This window comes from Microtus pennsylvanicus, chromosome 4, assembly GCF_037038515.1.
Source record: "Microtus pennsylvanicus isolate mMicPen1 chromosome 4, mMicPen1.hap1, whole genome shotgun sequence".
Taxonomy (NCBI): domain Eukaryota; kingdom Metazoa; phylum Chordata; class Mammalia; order Rodentia; family Cricetidae; genus Microtus; species Microtus pennsylvanicus.
The window spans coordinates 78,338,584-78,359,322 of NC_134582.1; the positions used below are offsets into that span (position 1 = coordinate 78,338,584).

Below are 20,739 nucleotides of genomic sequence, written 5' to 3' on the forward strand. Positions count from 1 at the left end.
GAATGTGCCACCATGTGCTGGTCACCTTTTTCTTTTTCTTTTCTTTTTTTTTTTCTTCCTTAAACTAAGTGACTTCATTGTATTCCTTTCTTGAGACAGTTTCACGTCTCGGTACAACATTGTCGAGGCTGGCTTTGAACACCTACCTCCACCTTCCAAGAGCTGAGGATTACGGACAAACCCAGGTCCGTTATTTTTTTCTAAATTAACACATTAATATTATCAGTTTGCCAGGCTTGGTGCCAGAACTCTAGAGGCAGAAGTAGACAAATCGCTGGGAATTAGAAGCCAGTCTGGGCTACATAGTAAGACGCTGTCTGAAAAAGTGCATATTTTATTTTCATCAGTTTTAAGGAGAATTTGGCAAAAAGATATACATACTAAACAGTTCATTTAAGACTTATTTCACAGGGCTGGAGAGATGACTCAGCAGTTAAGAGCACTGGTTACTCTTCCAGAGGTCCTGAGTTCAATTCCCAGCAACGAGATCTAGTGGTCTCTTCTGGCATGCACGCATATGAGCAGGCAAAACTATATACAAAATAAATCTTTATTTTTTTTTAAAAAAAAAAAAGACTGATTTCACAATTGTTAGCAGTCTTATATCCCAAATGGACTTAGAAAATATAAAACCAGCCGGGCGATGGTGGCGCACGCCTTTAATCCCAGCACTCGGGAGGCAGAGGCAGGCGGATCTCTGTGAGTTTGAGACCAACCTGGTCTACAGAGCTAGTTCCAGGACAGGCTCCAAAGCCACAGAGAAACCCTGTCTCGAAAAACCAAAAAAAAAAGAAAGAAAAGAAAATATAAAACCTCAAAATAGCCTAAAATTTAGTCTTGACCCACTTTTTGCCTGAATGACAAGATATAACAATCTGGAAAAGAAAAACTGGGGGTAGTCTGAGGGCGGCACTGACTACAGCTCTCGGGGTAGTCTGAGGGCGGCACTGACTACAGCTCTCGGGGTAGTCTGAGGGCGCTGTGCTGGTCCTGCAGAACTGACTCGAAGTAACTTGGGTGACAGCATGCATTTCTTTAGGCTTATGCCTAAGGATGAGGTGCCGGGGTAGAATTAAAAGTCTGATTTCTGGCCAGGCGGCACTGGCACACACCTAATTTAATCTCAGCACTTAAAAGGCAGAGGCAGGCAGATCTCGGTGAGTTTGAGGTCAGCCTGGTCTAAAAAGCAAGTTCCAGGACAGCCGGGACTGTTACACAGAGAAAAACTTAAATGTAATGATATTTTATGTTTTAACAAACAAAGCTTGCCTGGAGATGGGGTACAGAGCTTGGCCACTAGCGGCCAGGCAGTGGTGGTCCACACCTTTAATTCCAGGAGACTGAGGCAGAGGGATCTCTGTTAGTTCAAGGCCACCCTGGGCTACACAAGATTGAATCTGTCTAAAAGAGAAACAGAGCTCACACAAAGGTGATCCCAGCACTTGGAATCCCACATCTTTACAGCACTGGGGAGGTGGAGACAGGAGGGATATGACTGGGCAGAGGGGAATGTAAGACGGGAGGAGACAGGAACTCAGGGCAGTCTGAGGTTTGGTGGAGACAGATGCAGTCTGGAGATGCAGTCTGAGGACAGGACCGCCTCTTGGGTCTGAGCATTGGTAGAGGAAAGGTCTCTCTAGTGCTGGCCGCTCGGCTTCTCTGATCTTCAGCTGTAACCCACTAATATCTGACTCCAGGTTTTACTTATTAAGACCAACTAGAATTCGTGCTACTACAGAAAAAGAAACTAAAAGTCTTGTTTCTAGTATTTTCACTGGATGCTTATGATCATGGAAAATATTCTTGAAATTTGCATGTTAAAGTGAGGATCCCTGCGGGGCGTGTGGCACTCACCTGGAATCTCAGCATCGGGAGGACAGGCAGCCGGGTTTGAGGTTTGACACCAGCCTGGCCTACACATTGGAAGAGGAGGGGGGGGGGAAGCTGAGAACAGAAAATGAATTGGTAGCTGTGTGTTAACAAAGTAGAGGTGCATCTTTTCCCTCCTTACACCCGTCTGGACCATGGCATCCCAAGTGTATAAAGCAGCAGGAGAAAGGTGCTAGAGCCTAGGAAAGTGACATCATCATCCAACAAAGGCACTGTGAGTGCTGTTCTTGTCCAAGAAGCTCCCAGGTGGGCCCTGAAGCTGGCTCAGCAGGTAACGGTTCGTTCCAGCCAAGCCTGCTGACCTAAGTTTGGTCCCCAGGACCCACTGGTGGCAGGAGAGAGCTGTCGCCACAAGTTGTCCTCTGAGCTACACACAGACACAAACACACTTTTAATTTTTTTGCTTTTTTGATTTTTTAAAAAGACTCTCAGGGGCTGGAAAGATGGCTCAGAGGGTAAGAGCATTGCCTGCTCTTCCAAAGGTCCTGAGTTCAATTCCCAGCAACCACATGGTGGCTCACAACCATCTATAATGAGGTCTGGTGCCCTCTTCTGGCCTGCAGGCACACACACAGACAGAATATTGTATACATAATAAATAAATATTAAAAAAAAAGACTCTCAGGCCAGGCGGTGGTGGTGCACGCCTTTAATCCCAGCATTTGGGAGGCAGAGGCAGGTGGATCTCTGTGAGTTCGAGGCCAGCCTGGTCTACAAGAGCTAGTTCCAGGATTGGCTCCAAAGCAACACAGAGAAACCCTGTCTCAAAAAACCACAAATTAATTAATTAATTTTAAAAAAAGACTCTCAGGTCTGGAGCAATGGTTCAGAGGTTAGGGGCACTTTCCTGCTCTTACAGAGGACCTGGGTTCTATTCCCAGCACCCAAATGGCAGTTCACAACCATCTGTAACTCCAGTTCCAGGAGATCTGACGCCCTCCTCTGGCCTCCAGTAGACCGGGCACACACATGGTGCACATACATGCAGGCAAGACATCCATACATATAAAAAATAAAGTTCAAAAATAATTATTTATAAAAGCACCCAGATTAATAAGATTTAAGCCCCTAAGCAAAGATTTGCTGGGGGCTTCTCTGTGGTGGACGCCACACTTGGCTTGTGATGACGGAACCAATCTTGAGTGGCTCCTCCACCTCCTTCCCTTCACCCCAGCTTTCTGACTAATGTCCATTCCTCCTCTCCAGGCAACAAATAGCCTTGTTCTGCGTTCCCTCCAGGGGACCCACAAAGCCAATGGTCTGCCAGGAATCTGGTCACCCTCTCTCACACTCCCTAGACTGCAGATTGGAATAGAGCCTCCCATTGTGGTGGTCTGAATAAGAATGGCCCTCCATAGGCTCATAGATTTGAATGCTTGGTCACCAGGAAGTTGCACTATTAGAACATGGTGGGGGGGCTTGTTGCAGTGGGTGTGGCCTCATTGGAGGAGTGTGTTGTGGGATATTTTTCCACTGTGTGAAAATGTACTGCTGTGATTGGTATAAAAGCTGGACAGCCAATAGCTGGAAAGAGGTTACATGGGACTTCTGGGCACAGAGAGGACTCCGGGGACAGAGAGGACAGAGAAGAAAAGCAGAGTCACCAGCCAGACATGGAGAGGAGACAGGAGTTGCAGGATGGAAGAGAGGTGATGCCATGTGGCAGAACACAGATTAAATAAGAGCTGGTTAAGACAGCCTAAGCTAAAGGCCAAGCTTTCGCAATGAACAGGTCTCCATGTTGGCAGACCAGAGGAAAGTCTGATGACAGAAGTGTGTCACTGGGGGTATGCTTTGGGGCTTCAAATGGGACCACCTCTCCAGCCCCATATCCCCTTCTCCAGGTCTGCCTGTGTGCTGCCATGCTTCCTGCCATGATGATAATGCACCAAACCTCTGAACTGTAAGGCACCCCACTTTCCTTTATAAGAACTGTCGTGGTCATGGTGTTTCTTCACAGCAATGGACACTGACTAAGACACGGTCTCTTTGGGGCTGGGGACAGCAGTTCAGGACATTCACTGGCTGCTCTTCTAGATGCACTGGCTTCAAAAAACAAAACAATAAAAGGATTTTATATTTTATTTTTTTAAATCTTTTTATTATATTTATTTATTTATTTATTATGTATACAATATTCTGTCTGTGTATATGTCTGCAGGCCAGAAGAGGGCACCAGACCTCATTACAGATGGCTGCGAGCCACCATGTGGTTGCTGGGAATTGAACTCAAAACCTTTGGAAGAGCAGGCAATGCTCTTAACCACTGAGCCATCTCTCCAGCCCAGGATTTTATATTTTAAAAAGATATGTTTCTTTTTGGTTTGTATTCTGAGACAGGGTTTTTCTGTGTAGCCCTGGCTGTCCTGGAACTCACTCTGTAGACCAGGCTGGCCTCAAAATCACAGAGATCCACCTGCCTCTGCCTCCCGAGTACTGGGATTAAAGGTGTGCACCACCGTGCCTGGCCTAAAATCTCATTTTTAGAATGCTAATTCTCATTCCAGAAGATACTCCAAAGGAAATAAGAATACTATAATATCCAGATTAACAGACAAGCATGTTAAATTTACTTCAACGCCTATTCTACACCTAAGGTTGAGAAAACTCCTGGGAGCCAGAAAGATGGCTCAGCAGGTAAAAATGCTTGCCACCAAAGCTTGGCACCTGAATTCAATCCCTGGGACCCACATCATGGAGGGAGAGAACCGACTCCCACAACTTGTCCTCTGACCTCATCCTGTGAGCCATGACGCATGTGCCTGAGCACATACACACTAAATATGACGAAGGGAAAGGTCTTACAGTGTTCACAACAGGGAACTACTAATCATTTGATAAGCAAAATAAACAAAGGTGGTACGCCAGATGTGTGTGGTAGCACATGCCAGGAGCTAGAGAGGCACCCAGGGCTGAGGCAGCTGGAGACTTTGAGGCCAGTCTAGGTCACACCGAAGGCTGTCTCAAAAAAATCACAAAGATCAAATTTGCTTGCTGTGGTTTGAATGAGTGACACACACACCCCGCCCTCCCCCCCACCCCCCGGCCAGGGTATCTGGACACTTGGTCTCCATTTGGCAGTGCTGTCTGAGGGGTTATGGAACCTCCAGAGGGTGAGCCTGGCTGGAGGATGTGTCACTGGGGAGAGGTTTTGGGAGTCTGTGGCCTTCCAGTCCACTCTCTCCACTTGCTGTTTGCAGCTAAAAAGGCGATCTCTCACCTCCATATTCTCTGCCTCCCCAACATTCCCGACTCTCTCTGGAACCATAAGCCAAAAAAAAAAAAAAAAAAAAAAAAACACCCTTTCTTCCATATCTCACTTTGGGTTGGTTTATCACGGCGAAAGATCCCTGACACAGTGCTGGATTCTGTTGTCACAGCAATACACTGGAGAAAGACCAGAGGTAAACACATCCAAAGGTCACTGGGGCCAGGGCAGAGAATAAGGCAGAGCCATTCCTCTAGGCTTGGAGCCACGTGTGGTGACACACACCTGGAATCTCATAGGAAGGGAAAGAGGCAGGAGGAGTCAGTCCAAGGCCAGCCTAAGCTACATCTCAAGACTCCAATTCAAAGAACACAATACAAAACCCTACAATGAAGGTCTGCATAGCCAGTAATGAGTTATTCCAGGCTTCATTTTGCCTTCTGAAATGAAGCCTTTTGACAGTAGCAATCTCCAAGTTGTATGTGTAACTGAGTCAGTACAGCAGAGAATTTTAAACAGTAGCTGGCATTCACACAGAAAAGACTCGAGTGTCCGTGAGACAGGATCACTAAGGTTTCTTTGCTCCCTCTCTTAGATTTGTAACTACAGGTCAAGGCAAGAACTTACTGTCTTTGTAAGCTGGGCAAGTAGCCTGATCATTCTCAGCCTGTTTGCTCATTTGCAAACAGACATAATGGTGTCGGTCAGAATCACAGTCCCCTTCTCCAGTGGACACCCAGCAAGGGCTGCTCATGACGTTATACACGCCATAAAGTCATAAGCTCTCAACACAACACTCTATTTCTATAGGATGAAGAGTATTTCATACGCACTGATGTCTAAATTAGTGTAAGAGTAATTTATCAAGCCAGGCATGGTGCACAGGCCTTTAATTTCAGCACTTGGGAGGCAGAGGCAGGAGGATCTCCATGAATCCAAGGCCAGCTTTGTCTACAATGCAAGCACCAGGCCAGTCAAGGCTGCATGAGACCCTATCTCAAAAAATGCAAAGCACAGAGGCAGGAGGATCTGCAGAGTGAGTTCCAGGACAGCCATGGCAACACAGAGAAACTGTCTCTAAAAACCAATAATAATAATAATTTTAAAAAGAGGCTTGTATAAATTATATGTTGTCTCTATAAATGTGCACTTTTCTAAGCCTGTGTGCACGTGGTCAGAAGACATCTTTTAGAAGTCAGTTCTCTCCTCCCACCATGCGGACACAGGGACTGAACACACACAAGAGTCTTCACACTTGGTGGCAAGCATCTTTATGTGCTAAGCCATCTCAGCAGCCCATGTCATCTCTTTTCTAAATGTGTCCTCAACTAGACCAGACTCATCTTCAGACAGGAATGGTGTTTCATACTTCTTTTGGATCTCAACCCAGCTCAGGGTTCAGGTTTGTTTGGTTTGGTTTTTCAATCCAGTCTCTCTGTAGCCATGGCCATCCTGGATCTCAGTAAAACAGGCTAGCCTTAAAATCAAGAGATTCACCTGCCTCTGCCTCCCAAGTGCTGGGACCAAGGGCATGCCCACTATCACCCAACTCAGTGCTCAGAGTTTTAAGGCTCAAATAATGCACAGCTGTTATATAACTGACTGAATTTTATGCTCCAGCACAGCATTAACAGGTTTTAATTAGAATGTTTATTTTCTTCCCCAACATCTGCCATTCCTAGAAACAAGTGAAACCACTTGGAATTCCTTCAGAGAAAGCAGAGATCGCAGAACAATGGGCGCGTGACCTTTTACTTCTCACAGGTGCTACTGAGAGGCCTACACCCCTCCTGGTACTTCTCACAGGTGCCACTGAGAGGCATACACCCCTCCTGGTACTTTTCTCATACTTTCCTGCTGAACAACACTGGAAGAGGAATTCGTCATGTTCAAGTATTAAAATCAAGAACAGTTGATTCTAGCAAGCGCTTCTGCATCTGCAAATTCTCACAGTAAGAGCACGCCCACACTCAATCCTTCCAGCCCTCCAGTACTTCAGCAAGAACCTGATTGCTGAATCCGACTTCCACTGCAAGTCAGCGCTTGGAGAGAAAATACCCGCGACTGTAACATCAGTCCCGCAGGGCACCTCCTCTTCCCTTTAGTGTCTCTATTCTGCGTGCTCCTGCTCTTGTCCTGGAATCAGCCACCGAATGCTCTCAGTCCGGATGGTAGCATACATAATAAAGCTAATTAAAAAGAATAAGGAAAACACAAGCAGCCAATCCACGGTCTTTATCAGCGTGCTGGGGAGAGGGCCCAGTCGGTCGGCTTGGGTTACCACCACATTTTTCTTGGCTTCTATACCTGAAAGAGAAATCAATTGTTTCAAATTAGAGAGAAAACACATCTAAGGCTTGTCTACAGCACCATGCATGGCATGCAAAATGACAAGCGACCCTTAAGCAAACAGCACAGCGAGCGTATCTTGGATGGATTTCACCTGCGTGCCAGGACGATTTGTCACCTGCCTTTCTTCCCAGCACATCAAAGGGTCAGGCATCTGTCCAGCAGTTCAAAGCTAAACCTCCAGAGATTCTGTGGCTCCTCAAAGCTTTCCTAGCCAACGTCCTGGTAGAGTAGACTTTTGTTCTCTTAAGACCAAAGCTCAACAAGTAAGACCACTCGCAAATGTTCTCATGGGTTGATTTATGTTAAAGTCAAGATGCCTTTAAATAAGTTACTTAAAGAATCGCTTGAACAATTGGGTCAGTGATCACTAAAGATGGCGGGCACCTAGAATTTATCTATAAGCAGTACACACAATGGCTTTCTTTCCCCACACCAATCAGGGATCCAGTGACCTCGCAGCCTCTCACCTCTGAGCTAATGAGGATCTTTGCTCTCTCATGTTAGAAGAAAACTGAGCAGAATGTGCACTGAGGTGCATTCTAATCTGCACTCGTTTCCAGGAAGTACACCTCAGAGAGAAGCGGACGCTCGTGGCCAAGGCTGTAAGTCTGAAAAGGGACATTTTCCAGGGGAAGGTTTCTTCAGCTCATCACAATCAAACTTTTTACAAGAAATAAACCATAGGGCCATAAGCTTTGGCAAACACTAAGGAATTCAAATATCGGCAAATGGATTAATAAATGGAACACACAACAGTGGAGCACGCCTTTAATCCCAGCACTCGGGAGGCAGAAGTGGATCTCTGTGAGTTCGAGGCCAGCCTGGTCTGCAGAGCGAGTTCCAGGCCAGCCAGGGCTGCACGGTGAGATCGTGTCTTTCCTCCCCCTCAGAATATTATGTCTGCATACCTGTCTGATTGAAGATGAAGATTTTCAGCGTTTCCAGAGTTCGGTCTGTGTGATTAAACCTTGCCATGGGTTTAGCTCCTTGAAATAACAAAATGTTAGGAACAGCTACGGTGCCGAATCTGGTGGAAAGGCTGCAGGAGAAAAAAAGGAGGCAGGTTAGAAAGCCCCAAACATGCTTTCTCACATGGCTTGCCTATGTCGAACTCTTGACTTTTGGTCTGCTCCTCACCACTTCCTCATGGGTCAGGGTTCGGGCGCTCCTACTCTGCCATCCAACTCAATTGCTAATAGCACATGGCTCTAGCCAAGACCCAGTGGTTCCACTATTTAAATTCCAAATGTCAAAATAACTCAGACCAGAAAATTCTAATTTGTGGATAAAACAAAGTGTGTCAATTTTCTTGACAGAAAAAAAAAATCAAACTTCATAATGCCCATCCCTCCCTCAAAAAGATCAGCATAGTAAGCAATTCTTTGGCAAATTGGTACAAAGGAATCCATGACTCAACCTACACGCCAGGAGGCTGACATCTAGGAAGGGAGAACTCGGAAGAACCAGCCTGCAGGCTTGATTCGCCTTCACACAGACAAGTCCAGGTTCTGGCCGTGGTTTGAGGACAGAACTCACTATAACCTTTGGGGAAATTATTGAACCTCACTAAGGAAGCCTTGGCTTCTGCTGTGACTGAACAGTCGATGCTGGATGAGCACGTAACTCTGGTCCTTCAGACACTGGCAGATGAATCAAACACACACTCCAGCCGCTGTAATGAAAACGAGGGTCCTCCACACTCAGGCAAAGGAAGGCAGCGAGGCCGTCACCGACAGCCTTTGGGAGGGAGTGCAGGAAAGAGTGCAGTGCAGGCCTAAGTGCCAGAGTCTGGTGTGCGTTGGAGCCTGAACAGTGTCGCTATCCTTAGGCCTGGCAGACACTATCCTGGAGCAGCTAGATGGGTCACTAAGTTAGGGCTGACGAGATGGCGCAGTGACCTGTATGCATCAGCTCACAACTGTCTGTAACCTCAGCTCCAGGGACCCAATACTCTCCTGCCTCCACACACACGCAGACACTCACATACCATGTGTGATGGCTAATAGTGGTTGTCAACTTGACCACATCTGGAATCGACTAAGACCCAAGCAGCTGGACACACCTGCGAGGGATTTTCCTGACTGAGTCATTTAAAGTTAAGAAGACCCACCCTAAATATGTATAATTTGAGTTAAGAAGACACACCCTAAATCTGGCCAAACCTTCTGGTGACAGCCTACATAAAAGAACACGAAAGAAGTTTTAGCCTTTTGCCCACTTGCCCTCACCCTAGCTGGCAAGTTCTTCCATCCTGCCCAGGAGGCGTTCCTTCGCTGGCTTTAGTGCCTACTTCTTAGGGATTCCAGTGTAGACGAGACCAGCTAGGTCGTCCAGCCTTGTGGACTGAAGAACTACTGGAGTCAGTCCTTGCTGGATTAGCTGGGCCACAGCCTGTAAGCCACTCTAACAGATCCCTGTTTAATAATACAGATTCCGTCTATCAGTTCTGTTCCTCTAACGCACCCTAGCATACCATAAATTAAAAAAAGTCTTTTAAATATGATAATTATTAATTTGAGGGACAACTTATTTCTTCATAAATAGTCAAAACACATACACACACTAAATCAATAAATAAATGTAAAAAAAAGAAACTCTCTCTCTCGGGGACCTGACACCCCATGTCCAGTGCTCATCTCCCCTAACTCTGTCTCAGGGACCTGACACCCTTTTCTAGCTTCTTCAGGCACTCATACACATGAGCACATGCACAAAGACAGATAAATGATAAATTTTTTAAGATTAAAAAAAGGGAAATAGAGATGGCTCATTGGTTAAGAGCACAGGTTGCTCTTTCAGAGGACCTGAGTTTGATTCTTTGTACCCACATATTGGCTCATGTAACTCCAGTCCCAGAGTATCCAGCAGCCTCTTCCAGCCTCCATGGGCATGCAGTACACAGCCATATACGCAGCCAAAACACCCATATACATACGTTAAATAAATAAATAAAAGCACTTTAAAAAGAAGACAACAATTAAAAAAACAAAACCATGCACAGACCCAGCACAGCACCGGGCTGGGCCCACACTATAGGCTACTAACACAGAGACCCCTATGTGATACCACGTGTGCCAATGTAATCTGGTCCTCTAGCCATGTCCCTGCCATCAAATGCCATTTCCTGCCATTCTTATGCCCCCCCCCACACACACACAACCGGACTATTTCATTAGGGACTCCTAGAACCCGGCACCACCAGCGCTCGGAGGAGCCTGGCAACCAGCAGCCTCCACACTTGCCTTTCTCTTCCATCCTTTACAAAGGCCTGTTGACTTCCCTACTGTAGCCTTCTCTGTGTCGCAGTCCTGGCTGTCCTGGAACTCACTCTGTAAACCAGGCTGGCCTCAAACTCACTGATTTCCACCTGCCTCTGCCTCCCAAGTGCTGGGATTAAAGGTGTGCACCACCACTGCCTAGCCCATATTTGAAGTTTAACCAACAAAGGCATTATAGGACTATGGCCATCAGTTGACAGGATAAGCCACAAGATACCTGCTGTGCTGAGATGCATCCAATGCCAAAAAGGCAAGAGTTGGAAATGCCCGAGGCAGAGAGTTAAAATGAGGGGCCAGGCTAGCAGAAAACCGGCACCACGGGGTATAGAAGAGGACCAGCGTACAGTCACTACCATTTGGGTTTAGAAAATCCATAAGGTCCTGTAGAGAAAGAGACAATAGCATTAAATGTGTTTGTGTGGCCTGGGCAAGGAAAGAACTCTTTAGGTTAAAGGACAGTCAGGGATACATAGAGGGGCCCTGTCTAAAAAACAGAGCAACCCCCCACAAAAGCCATACATGTGTGCTTATGAAAGGGTACCGAAGAAGGACTCCCAGCTGCCTCCAGCGAATGAGCAGCAAGTGGGTGGGCGGAGACGAGGGAGCTGAACCCCTTAACCACTGTCGGGGTTTGGAACCAAAGAACACATGAATCGGCAGAAAAGCACTGTGAGGGCCAGGGCACACTCACCTCTGCCCTCTCCTGAAGCCACCTTAGTGTTCCCTTAACTGGTCAGCTCAAGTACTAAGTCCTCACAGCACACACAGACCACAGCCCAGTCCACAGAATTGTATAACACAAACTATGCTATGGTTTGGATCTTTTTTTTTTCTTTTTTTCTTTTTTTTTTAAATATTTATTTATTATGTATACAATATTCAATCTGTTGTGTGTTTGCAGATCGTTACAGATGGTTGTGAGCCACCATGTGGTTGCCGGGAATTGAACTCATGACCTTTGGAAGAGCAGGCAATGCTCTTAACCGCTGAGCCATCTCTCCAGCCCTATGGTTTGGATCTTTTAAGATTTTGCCAGGCAGTGTGGTGCAGGGCTTTAATTCCAGCACCTGGGAGGCAGAAGCAGGTGGATCTCTGTGAGTTCTAGGCCAGTGTGGTCTAGAGTGAGTTCTGGGACAGCCAGGGGTACACAAAGAAACCTTGTCTCAAAAAAAAAAAAAAATCAAAAAGAATTTATGTTATTTTTATTTGTTTGTATGCAACATATGTATATAAGCACAGATGACCACAGAAGCCAGAAGAAGGTAACAGGTTGCCTGGAGCTGGAATTACAGGCAGTTGTGAGCCCAACCCATATTGGCTTGGTCATATGTGCGACACAGCAAGCCAGTCCTGCATGACCTGGGAACAGTGTTTACGAGACACTCTGGAGGGAGTGAGAGCCAGCTGGCCGCAGTCCCCGGAGAAACTTCATGAATTAAATATACCATGTCCTCTATGACACTGAGCTGTCATGGCTGGGTTTGGTACAATGGTCTCACTCACTGCAGAGCAAGCACTAGACTCACGTTCTTTTGAGGAAGAGAACTTCTCACTGTAACACATCTGCCAGCAGAAATATCCAGCTGTAGCTTTAGTAGTTCATGTAGTTGTATTTCATTTATATTTTAATAAAGAAAGTGTGCCTGAAGATCATAGAGTAAAACAGCTCCACAGGTCAGCCTTACAGACCAGGAAGTGGTGACACACCTTTAATCCCAATAGCCGCACTAGTTTGCCACAGAAACCGGCTGATGCATGACTTTAATCCCAGAACTGGAGAGGATTATTAAACGGGAGGAGACAGCTCTCAGTCTCAGTCTCATTCTCAGATTCCTAGAGGCAGGGTCATCATTTTGAACCTAGGTCGAGGTAAGAGTCAGTGGCTGGCTGCTTTGCTTTTTGGGTATTCAGGTTGAACCCAATTTCAATCTTTGAGTTCTTTTTTTTTTGTTGTTTTTTTTTTTTGTTTTTCGAGACAGGGTTTCTGTGGCTTTGGAGCCTGTCCTGGAACTAGCTCTGTAGACCAGGCTGGTCTCGAACTCACAGAGATCCACCTGCCTCTGCCTCCCAAGTGCTCGGATTATAGGCGTGCGCCACCATCGCCCGGCCTTTGAGTTCTTATTAATCATGCTTCAAGTTCAGATTTTCTTTTCTTATAAAAGATTTTTTTATTATGTTTTAATCATGTGTGTAGATCTGAGAGTGGATGTGTGTATCTGAGTGCAGTTGCTCAAGGAGGCTACAAGAGGGCAGTGAATCCCCTGGAACCAGAGTTCCATGTGACTGTGAGCCATCCAATACAGGTGCTGGCAACTGAACCTGAATCCTCTGGAAGAGCAGAATGTTCCTCACTGCTGAGCCACCTCTCTAGCCCCTCATTCAGATTTTTTTTAAGTCATTTATTTTTTGGTGGTGCTCCCTAGCCTTCCATATGCTAGGCAGGTGTCTATCACTCAACTCTAGGAAAAGAAAAATGTCATTATGACCCCAAGTCCCTGTCAGTAGAATGCTTTGACGAGACTTGGAAGTAAGATTATCACAGGAATAACTAGCTTTTGATCACCTAAAAAACATCTTTTTGGGGCTGGAGAGATGGCTCAGTGGTTAAGAGGGCTGCTCTTCCAGAAGACACAGGTTCAATGCTTAGCACCAACACTGTAGCTCAGAACTGTCTGTAACTCCAGTTCCAGGGGATCCAACACACTCACACAGAGTATATACAGGCAAAACACCAGTGCACATTTAGTGCATTAATTTTTAAAAAACTCTTTTCTTTTTAAGACAGCAGGCTGGAAGCCGGGCGGTGGTGGCGCATGCCTTTAATCCCAGCACTTGGGAGGCAGAAGCAGGTGAATCCCTGTGAGTTCGAGGCCAGCCTGGTCTACAAAAGCTAGTTCCAGGACAGCTAGGACTGTTACACAGGGAAACCCTGTCTTGAAAAAAAAAAAAAAGACACCAGGCTGGGATACAGCTCAGCTACAAGAGGGCTTACATGGACAAAGCTGTGGATTCTAATCCCAACAGCTCATAAAATTAAGTGTGGTGGTCCAGGCCTGTGACCCCAGCACCCAGAGGTGGAGCAGGAGAACCAAAGTTTAAGGTCATAGGTTATGCTTTGCTATATAGCAAATTCAGGATCAACCTAGGATACCTGCCAAAACACCTGTCTCTTCTGAGACCTGTCAAACAAGGAGTGGGAGCTGGCTGCAGGCCTCAGCCTTCCCAGAACCGGGATTCCAGGCCTGCAGCGCCATGTCCAGTGTTGCATAACGGACGGTAGTGACATTTCATCTTTTCCCTTTACGCGCCCTGAGAGCAAGTCACTCAACGCCACCCTCATTTACAGTGGACAGAGACAAAGCTGAGGGTGGTTAGAGTGGGCTATTCATTGTGTTTTAATAAATAAAGCTTGCCTGAAGGTCAGTGCAAAGCAGCCACACAGGCAGGGCGGTGGTGGTGCACGCCTTTAATCCCAGCCCTAGAGAGGAATATAAAACAGGAGGAAAGAGGTCTCAGTTCAGGCTCATTCTGAGGATTCATGGAGGCAGGCTAGCAATGTTGGTTTGAGGTAGAAGTAAGACCCAGTGGCTGGCTGCTTTGCTTTTATGAACTTCAGATTGAACCCCAATATCTATGTCTGGGTTTTTATTATTCGTGCTACATGTGACAGTGCCCTCTGATCACAGCTACCTGAGCCCAGGTGTTGGAGACCAGCCTGGGGAACGTTCATCTGAAAGCTGATGAGTACTAGAGTGTCAAATCATAAGAATAGAGTGTCGAATCAAGTACCAGAGCATTAAATCATAAGAATAGAGTGTCGAATCAAGTACCAGAGCATTAAATCATAAGAATAGAGTGTCGAATCAAGTACCAGAGCATTAAATCATAAGTACTAGAGTACTGGATCATGAGTGCTAGAGTATTAAATCATAAGATGAGTTTGAAGAGACAAAGGAATGACAGAGAGGCAGACAGACAGACATCATTAACGCAGGCTTCCTACCTGGGACATGTTTAAAATCTTCAGGGTGAAATTTTCTAGCCCAGTCACATTCCTCTCCTCGCAGTTCACCTTGGGAGACTTGAGGCTGTCAGTGCTGTTGGCATCTTCGGTGGCTACGGGCTCAGCCTCCGCCACTCCTGGCTCCGGGTAGTACTCCTCTTCTCGCTCTGGGAAGCCGACCGCACCATGCAGCGCAAAGAGGCTCTCTTGGCTGCAGCGCGGGTCATCCTCACCCAGCGCACTGCAGGTGCCATCTGGGGCCTCCGCACTCCGTTGATCCTCGGCCCCACCTGGAATCACTGACAGCACTACCACAGAATCTCCACGAGGACCCGGCCCCAGCGAGGGATCAGCAGGCTCTGCCACCTTCCCCTGGCCCTGATGGCCCTGCGTGGCCTCCTCTTCATGCAGATAGAGGGCCCCAACCTGGAGAGCGGGGCCAGGCTCCTCTTCCCGCCACGCATGGCCACTCTCCTCTGCAACTAAAGAAGGCAGCATATTGTCAAATCTGACTCCAAAGCCAACAAATCCCAAAGACTTATCTTCCAAAAGGAAAAAAGGTTTCCATTTTCCTATCAGAGAGTCACCTACCTTCTCCAGTTATGGAGACCATAGTAAGGAGTGCGGTACAAACACAGAACACTAGAAATCCTCGATTTGCCACATGAAATACAATTAAAAAATAAATAAAAAAAAACAGTGAAGACCACCAGCTAGGAAAAGATAACAGAGACACTAAGAAAATAATGATGGTGGCCCGTGATGATATTTGTTTGTGCTTTAACAAATAAAGCTTGCTGAAGATCAGAGTGCGGAGCTAAACCACACTAGTTAGCCATAAAGGCTGGGCAGCGGTGGCACACACCTTTAATCCCAGCACTTGAGAGACAGAACTCACACCTTTAATCCCAGCACTAGGGAGGTGGAGACAGGAGTGATGTGGCGGGGTAGAGAGGGGAATATAAGGTGGGAGGAGACAGGAGCTCAGAGCATCCAGTCTGGGGACTTGCAGAGACAAGATGCCTCATTTGGTCTGAGGATGTCTCAGAGATAAGAACTAGTGGCCACTGCTCTGCTTCTCTCATCCTTCAGCTTTCACCCCTAATATCTGACTCTGGGTTGTTATTATTATGAAGACCGATTAGAATTCATGCTACAGGAGCCCACATCTCTAAACCCAGTACTTGGGAGGCAGAGGCAAGCAGATCTCTGTGAGTTCCAGGCCAGCTAGGCTACACAGTGAGACCCCATCAAAAGTGAGGAGGGAGAATTTCTTCTTTAACTTGACAAACTGATCATAGCTTGAGCCATGCATCAAATGACAATTATTGTATAAATAAAACAACAATGGGGGCACTGGGCCCATTCTCCCAGGGAGCAGCACCCAGAGTCGGGGCCTTCCCACCACTCAGCCTCTCTCAGAAGACCCTCTGCCGTCTGTGCAAGGAAGCCTAATAAGGAAAGGCAGGACAGGCTGGGGCTAAGGGGGCAGCGAACCTCAGCTTCCTAAAGGCAATCCCCAGCACGCTTCCGTAACAAATGAGAAAATGTCACCAATGTGGGGAAACATACAGGACTACTGTGAGAGGTAGCGGAGAGATGTCCTCATCCTAGGACATGAATGTCACAGTGACGGTAGCCGGGGGTGCTTACAGTTCGAAGAGATGTAGAATGCCACAACCGGACTCCATCCACTGTCCTCCACTCCACTAACACTGCCCAGACCAGGCTACAGCCAGCTCCTGCTGCACAACTGCTGTTCCGACCTCCATCTCCCAGAGCTGCTCCGTAAAGCTGCTCCTCGTGGCGGTCCAAGGGGAACTAGAATCTGCTGGGCAAACCTGTTCTCGCTTCTCCCCAATATACACACTTTCAGTGACTTCCCCTGACCCGCGTGATTTATACTCTATACTGTCTGGTCCCCAACCTGCCCTGGACCATTCCTGAGGGTGGTTTCTTGGCTAAGAAAGCCCTCTACCGCACCTCTTCACCTCCACGTGAATCCAGCATCCTTCGAATGGAGGCACTAAACTTCGCTTCTACAAGGACCTCTAGACCAGGGCAAGAAATCTCCAGATGGGACCCAATAATGTCCTAGGCTTTCCTTGATGTATTTTCCTTATAATTCATTCAATAATTTGTATTCATTTGATGCCTGCCATGCCCTGCAGATAGGAAGGCAGGCTCTCTACTTCGTCTAATCCTTCCCTGCACACCGGTGCCATCGATCAGTACACAGCATACGATGCATTTCCCTGCATACGGGTGCCGGCAGTACATGGCATATGATGCATTCCCTGCACACTGGTGCCGGTAGTACACGGCATATGATTGTGTTTCCCTGCACACCAGAGCTGGTAGTACACCGCATACAATGCATGGGAAGACTCTGAAAATGGGCTGGATGTGGTAAGTTGTACTGGTAATGCTGGTAATGAGGAACCTGGGGCAGGGGGATTTCTCTGACTTCAAACTAGCATGGGTTACATTGTGAGTCAGTCCTCAAACAAACAAATAACAAAATAACAGGCTGCTATCTGATCACCTAGTAAAGACTACCATAGGATTTTGGGTCCCAAGAGCAGGTGCTAACCTGCAATCCTAGGCATCTGGGCAGCACCGCTAGCCCCAAGAGCTAATTCATCAGTAGTATCTTCTGGAGGATGGGCTTTGTATTTTCAGTCACTCTGAGAAGGAACCGGCTGGGATGGTTCCTTTATCCTGTCTATATCCTAGCCGCATGACCAATGCCCTAGTCAGTTGGGGCTATCCTCAGGGTCTACATGAATGTATGAATGTAGCCTGCATTTTGCAATGAGCTCACAGTGACTACCAACTCTGGAAAACCTGAGAAAGTAGCGAGGGACTATCAATGTGTGCATGGAAGTAGAGAAACTAAAAGTAATATTGTTTTGTTTCTTTTGCTTATTTGTTACATGGTCTTGTATAGCAGAGGCTGGCTTTGAACTTCTGACTCTGCCTCCACCTATGCAGTGCTGGGATCACAGGCCTCAGCTGCCATATCTGGCTTTAAACATTAAAGAACGCCAAGATCAGGACGGCAAAGGGAAAGCCTGGACCACTCACATATCTCATGGCTGCTGCAGAGATGCTGTCTAGAGCCTTGGGACAGCTAGCAGGGGCCAAAGAGAGCAGTTTCTCGGCATTCCCAGCGTTGCTGCTTTCTGGTGAGGGACAGACCAGGCCTGTAATAAGCCCCGGGGAAGCGAGCCAGGAGAACGAACACTCTCGCCCCTTTATCCCTTGTTCCAGTGCCTTCCAAAGTCAAGAGAGCCCATTATCCATACACCTTCCTCATTTTTAAGGCCAGTGAGTAAACGGAATGAAAACAGCAACTTCTGGCTGTGAGATCTGGCAGACATGGGCTTACACCCTGACCTTCAACCCTGGCTGTATAACGTGAACCCGGGATTTACTGGTCCCGAGGCTCAGTTTCAGGTGAGGCATCCATAAGTGGGAACAATGAGGTCTGTAATCAGCACTGGGCAAGCTGCAGGATCACCAATCTGGGGCCAGTCAGGGCTGTCTCAGAACAAACAGCAACAGAAAATGCTTGGTGCGGAAGTGAAGGCTGGAGAACTGCAACTGCAAAGCCAGCCAAGGTCACATGAAATTCTGTCTCAAACACCAAATAATAATGACTTGCATCCCCTTTCTCTGAGCTCAGCACTGCCTCCCTGAAGGACATCCCCGGGGAAGGAAAAATCTTTTTCTGTTAAATGGATTTTAGGGGGCTGGAGAGATGGCTCAGCAATTAAGATCACCAGCTGCTCTTCCAGAGGTCCTGAGTTCAAGTTCCAGCAACCACACCGTGGCTCACAACCATCTGTAATGAGATCTGGTGCCCTCTTCTGGCCTGCAGGCAGAACACGGTATACATAATAAATAAATTCTAAAGAAATGGATTTTAATGGGGTGGATAAAAGAGCCATGAAGCGGCCTCTCTCCGCTTCCCACTCTAGCCCCACGGAGTGGCTCCCTTCCTCACTTAAGGGGTCCCTGTATGCACGGGCCCCCGGAATCTGCTGTTGGTTTTCTGGTCTTTCTTTCATGCAGATACCTACTGAGCAAGAGTGGCCATCCTCGAAATGTGGTCCAGCAGGTTAGACTCCAGCATGGACTGTGAAGTCAGAGAGACTTCAGGTTCTGGTCTTTACCAGGAAGTGCGAACAGGCAAATTGCCTATCCCCTGTGAGCCTCGGCATATCATCCAGCAAGTGAGAAGCTGTCTCCCGGCGCCCGTGGCAGGACTGACCGGGACTGACACCATGACGCAGGCATCACGCAGAGCTCTGGGATTCTAATGGCCACAGCCACAATCAGGGTTTGCCTCGGCCAGCGCCAAACACCCCCTCCGCTCAGGCCGGCTGGGCCTCCAGCGCCCGCCGCCCCGCACCGCCCCGCACCGGCCCGCACTGCACCGCCGCCGGACGAGCGAGGAGCAACGCGTCGCCCCCACGCAGCCGCCTTCCCCGGCCGGGCCCGCACTCACCTTCCAGGCTCCGGGCCGGAAGGCCCAGCACCCACAGCAGTACTTGCCACCAGCAGAGGAGACGCATGGCGAGGGACAGGGAGCCACGGCGACAGCCACCGCGGTGGAAGACAACCGGCGCACGGCAACGGAAAGCGCGCCCCCAACCCCAGCAGGGCTGGGAGGAGGAGACCTGAGAGCGCAGGCGCGGCTGCGGGTCACCATCTTGACTTTTGGCGGCCTCTGCAGACGCCATCTTGGAGTCGGGCGGTCGGCCTCCGGCCAGTCGCGTGCAACCTATACCGGAAGACGCTTTGGCATGGGTATTTTTGAGATCAGAGCAGGGCTTCAGCAGGCCTCCCAGGCCATCTCCTGGCTGCTTGCAGCACATACTGCACCTGCCTGCAGAGTTAATACCCTTCATTTCAAGAAATAAAGTCTCAGAAGCTTGTAGGTACACAATGGAGGAGGGGCAGAACCTTGGGAAGTCGCAGATTTTTTTGATTACTTCACCATGTGACGCTAGCAAATCTAGTTAAGTTTGAACTTCATATAACTGCTAAGTTTTCACAATATATATTTTTTGTAACTGAGCATCCTATAATCTACTAACATCTGGCAAGTACGGTTTAATTGATTGGTTGGTTTAACAATGGGGCTCAGAAGATAATACTAAGAGAGTACTTTGAACTCAAGGACAGTGGAAGGCCTCTTTAGAAGCATCTTCAGAACCAAGACCTAGCCAGGTGTGTGGTTCACGCCTAAAATCCCAGCACTAGGAAACCTGTGAGGCAGGAGAATTACTGTGGGTTCCAAGCCAGTCAAGGCTACATCCAAACCATCCTAGGCTACAGAGTGAGACCCTGTCTCAAAAATGAGAGGAGGGAGGGAAAAGGAGAGGGAAAGATGGCTTTGAGGTTAAGAGCACATGTGCTCTTGCAGAAAGCCGAAGGTTACCAGCCAAAAGTCTTGGCGCTCTGAGTCAAGAAGCTGTAATACTTAGCTGGGTGCTGGCTACTGTCACTCAAAGCCCAAAGCAATAAGCCTCTGAGGACTTGTGAGCTACAAGTCTCAGGCATTAAATTGCAGAGCCAGAACCTGGAGGAATGACTCACTTCTTAACAGCACAGGACCAGGGTTTGATTCCCAGCACTCACATGGTAGCTCACAACCATCTATAACTCCAATCTCAGAGATGCAGTGCTGCCTCTGGCTCCCATCAGTACCATGCACTAACATGGTACACACATACACGTGCACGCACGTGTGTGCGCATGCATATATGCAGAAAAACACCCATAAACATGAAATATAAATAAATAAGTATTTTGGTTTTTTGAGACAGGTTTTTATAATCTTGACTGTCTTAGAACTGACTCTGTAGACCAGGCTGACCTCAAACTCACAGAGATCTACCTTCCTTTGTCTCTGGAGTACCACCACCACTTGGGCATACAATGATATTAAATCAGTACTTTATGTACTTTTTTTGAGATAGGGTCTAACTATGTTGTGG

The 20,739-nt window shown here is 47.6% G+C and overlaps 1 protein-coding gene across 1 annotated transcript; it reads right to left on the reverse strand.

The window, feature by feature from the left end:
• Positions 1-6,725: 6,725 nt before the first annotated feature.
• On the reverse strand, positions 6,726-19,630 carry Txndc15 (thioredoxin domain containing 15). The gene is made up of 5 exons (XM_075969487.1): positions 19,245-19,630; positions 14,732-15,213; positions 10,946-11,109; positions 8,359-8,489; positions 6,726-7,405 (listed from the first exon to the last, which is right to left on the reverse strand). The coding sequence occupies exons 1-5, from the start codon at positions 19,612-19,614 to the stop codon at positions 7,209-7,211; spliced, it is 1,344 nt and encodes a 447-aa protein (XP_075825602.1). The 5' UTR covers positions 19,615-19,630; the 3' UTR covers positions 6,726-7,208.
• Between the last annotated feature and the right edge of the window lie 1,109 nt (positions 19,631-20,739).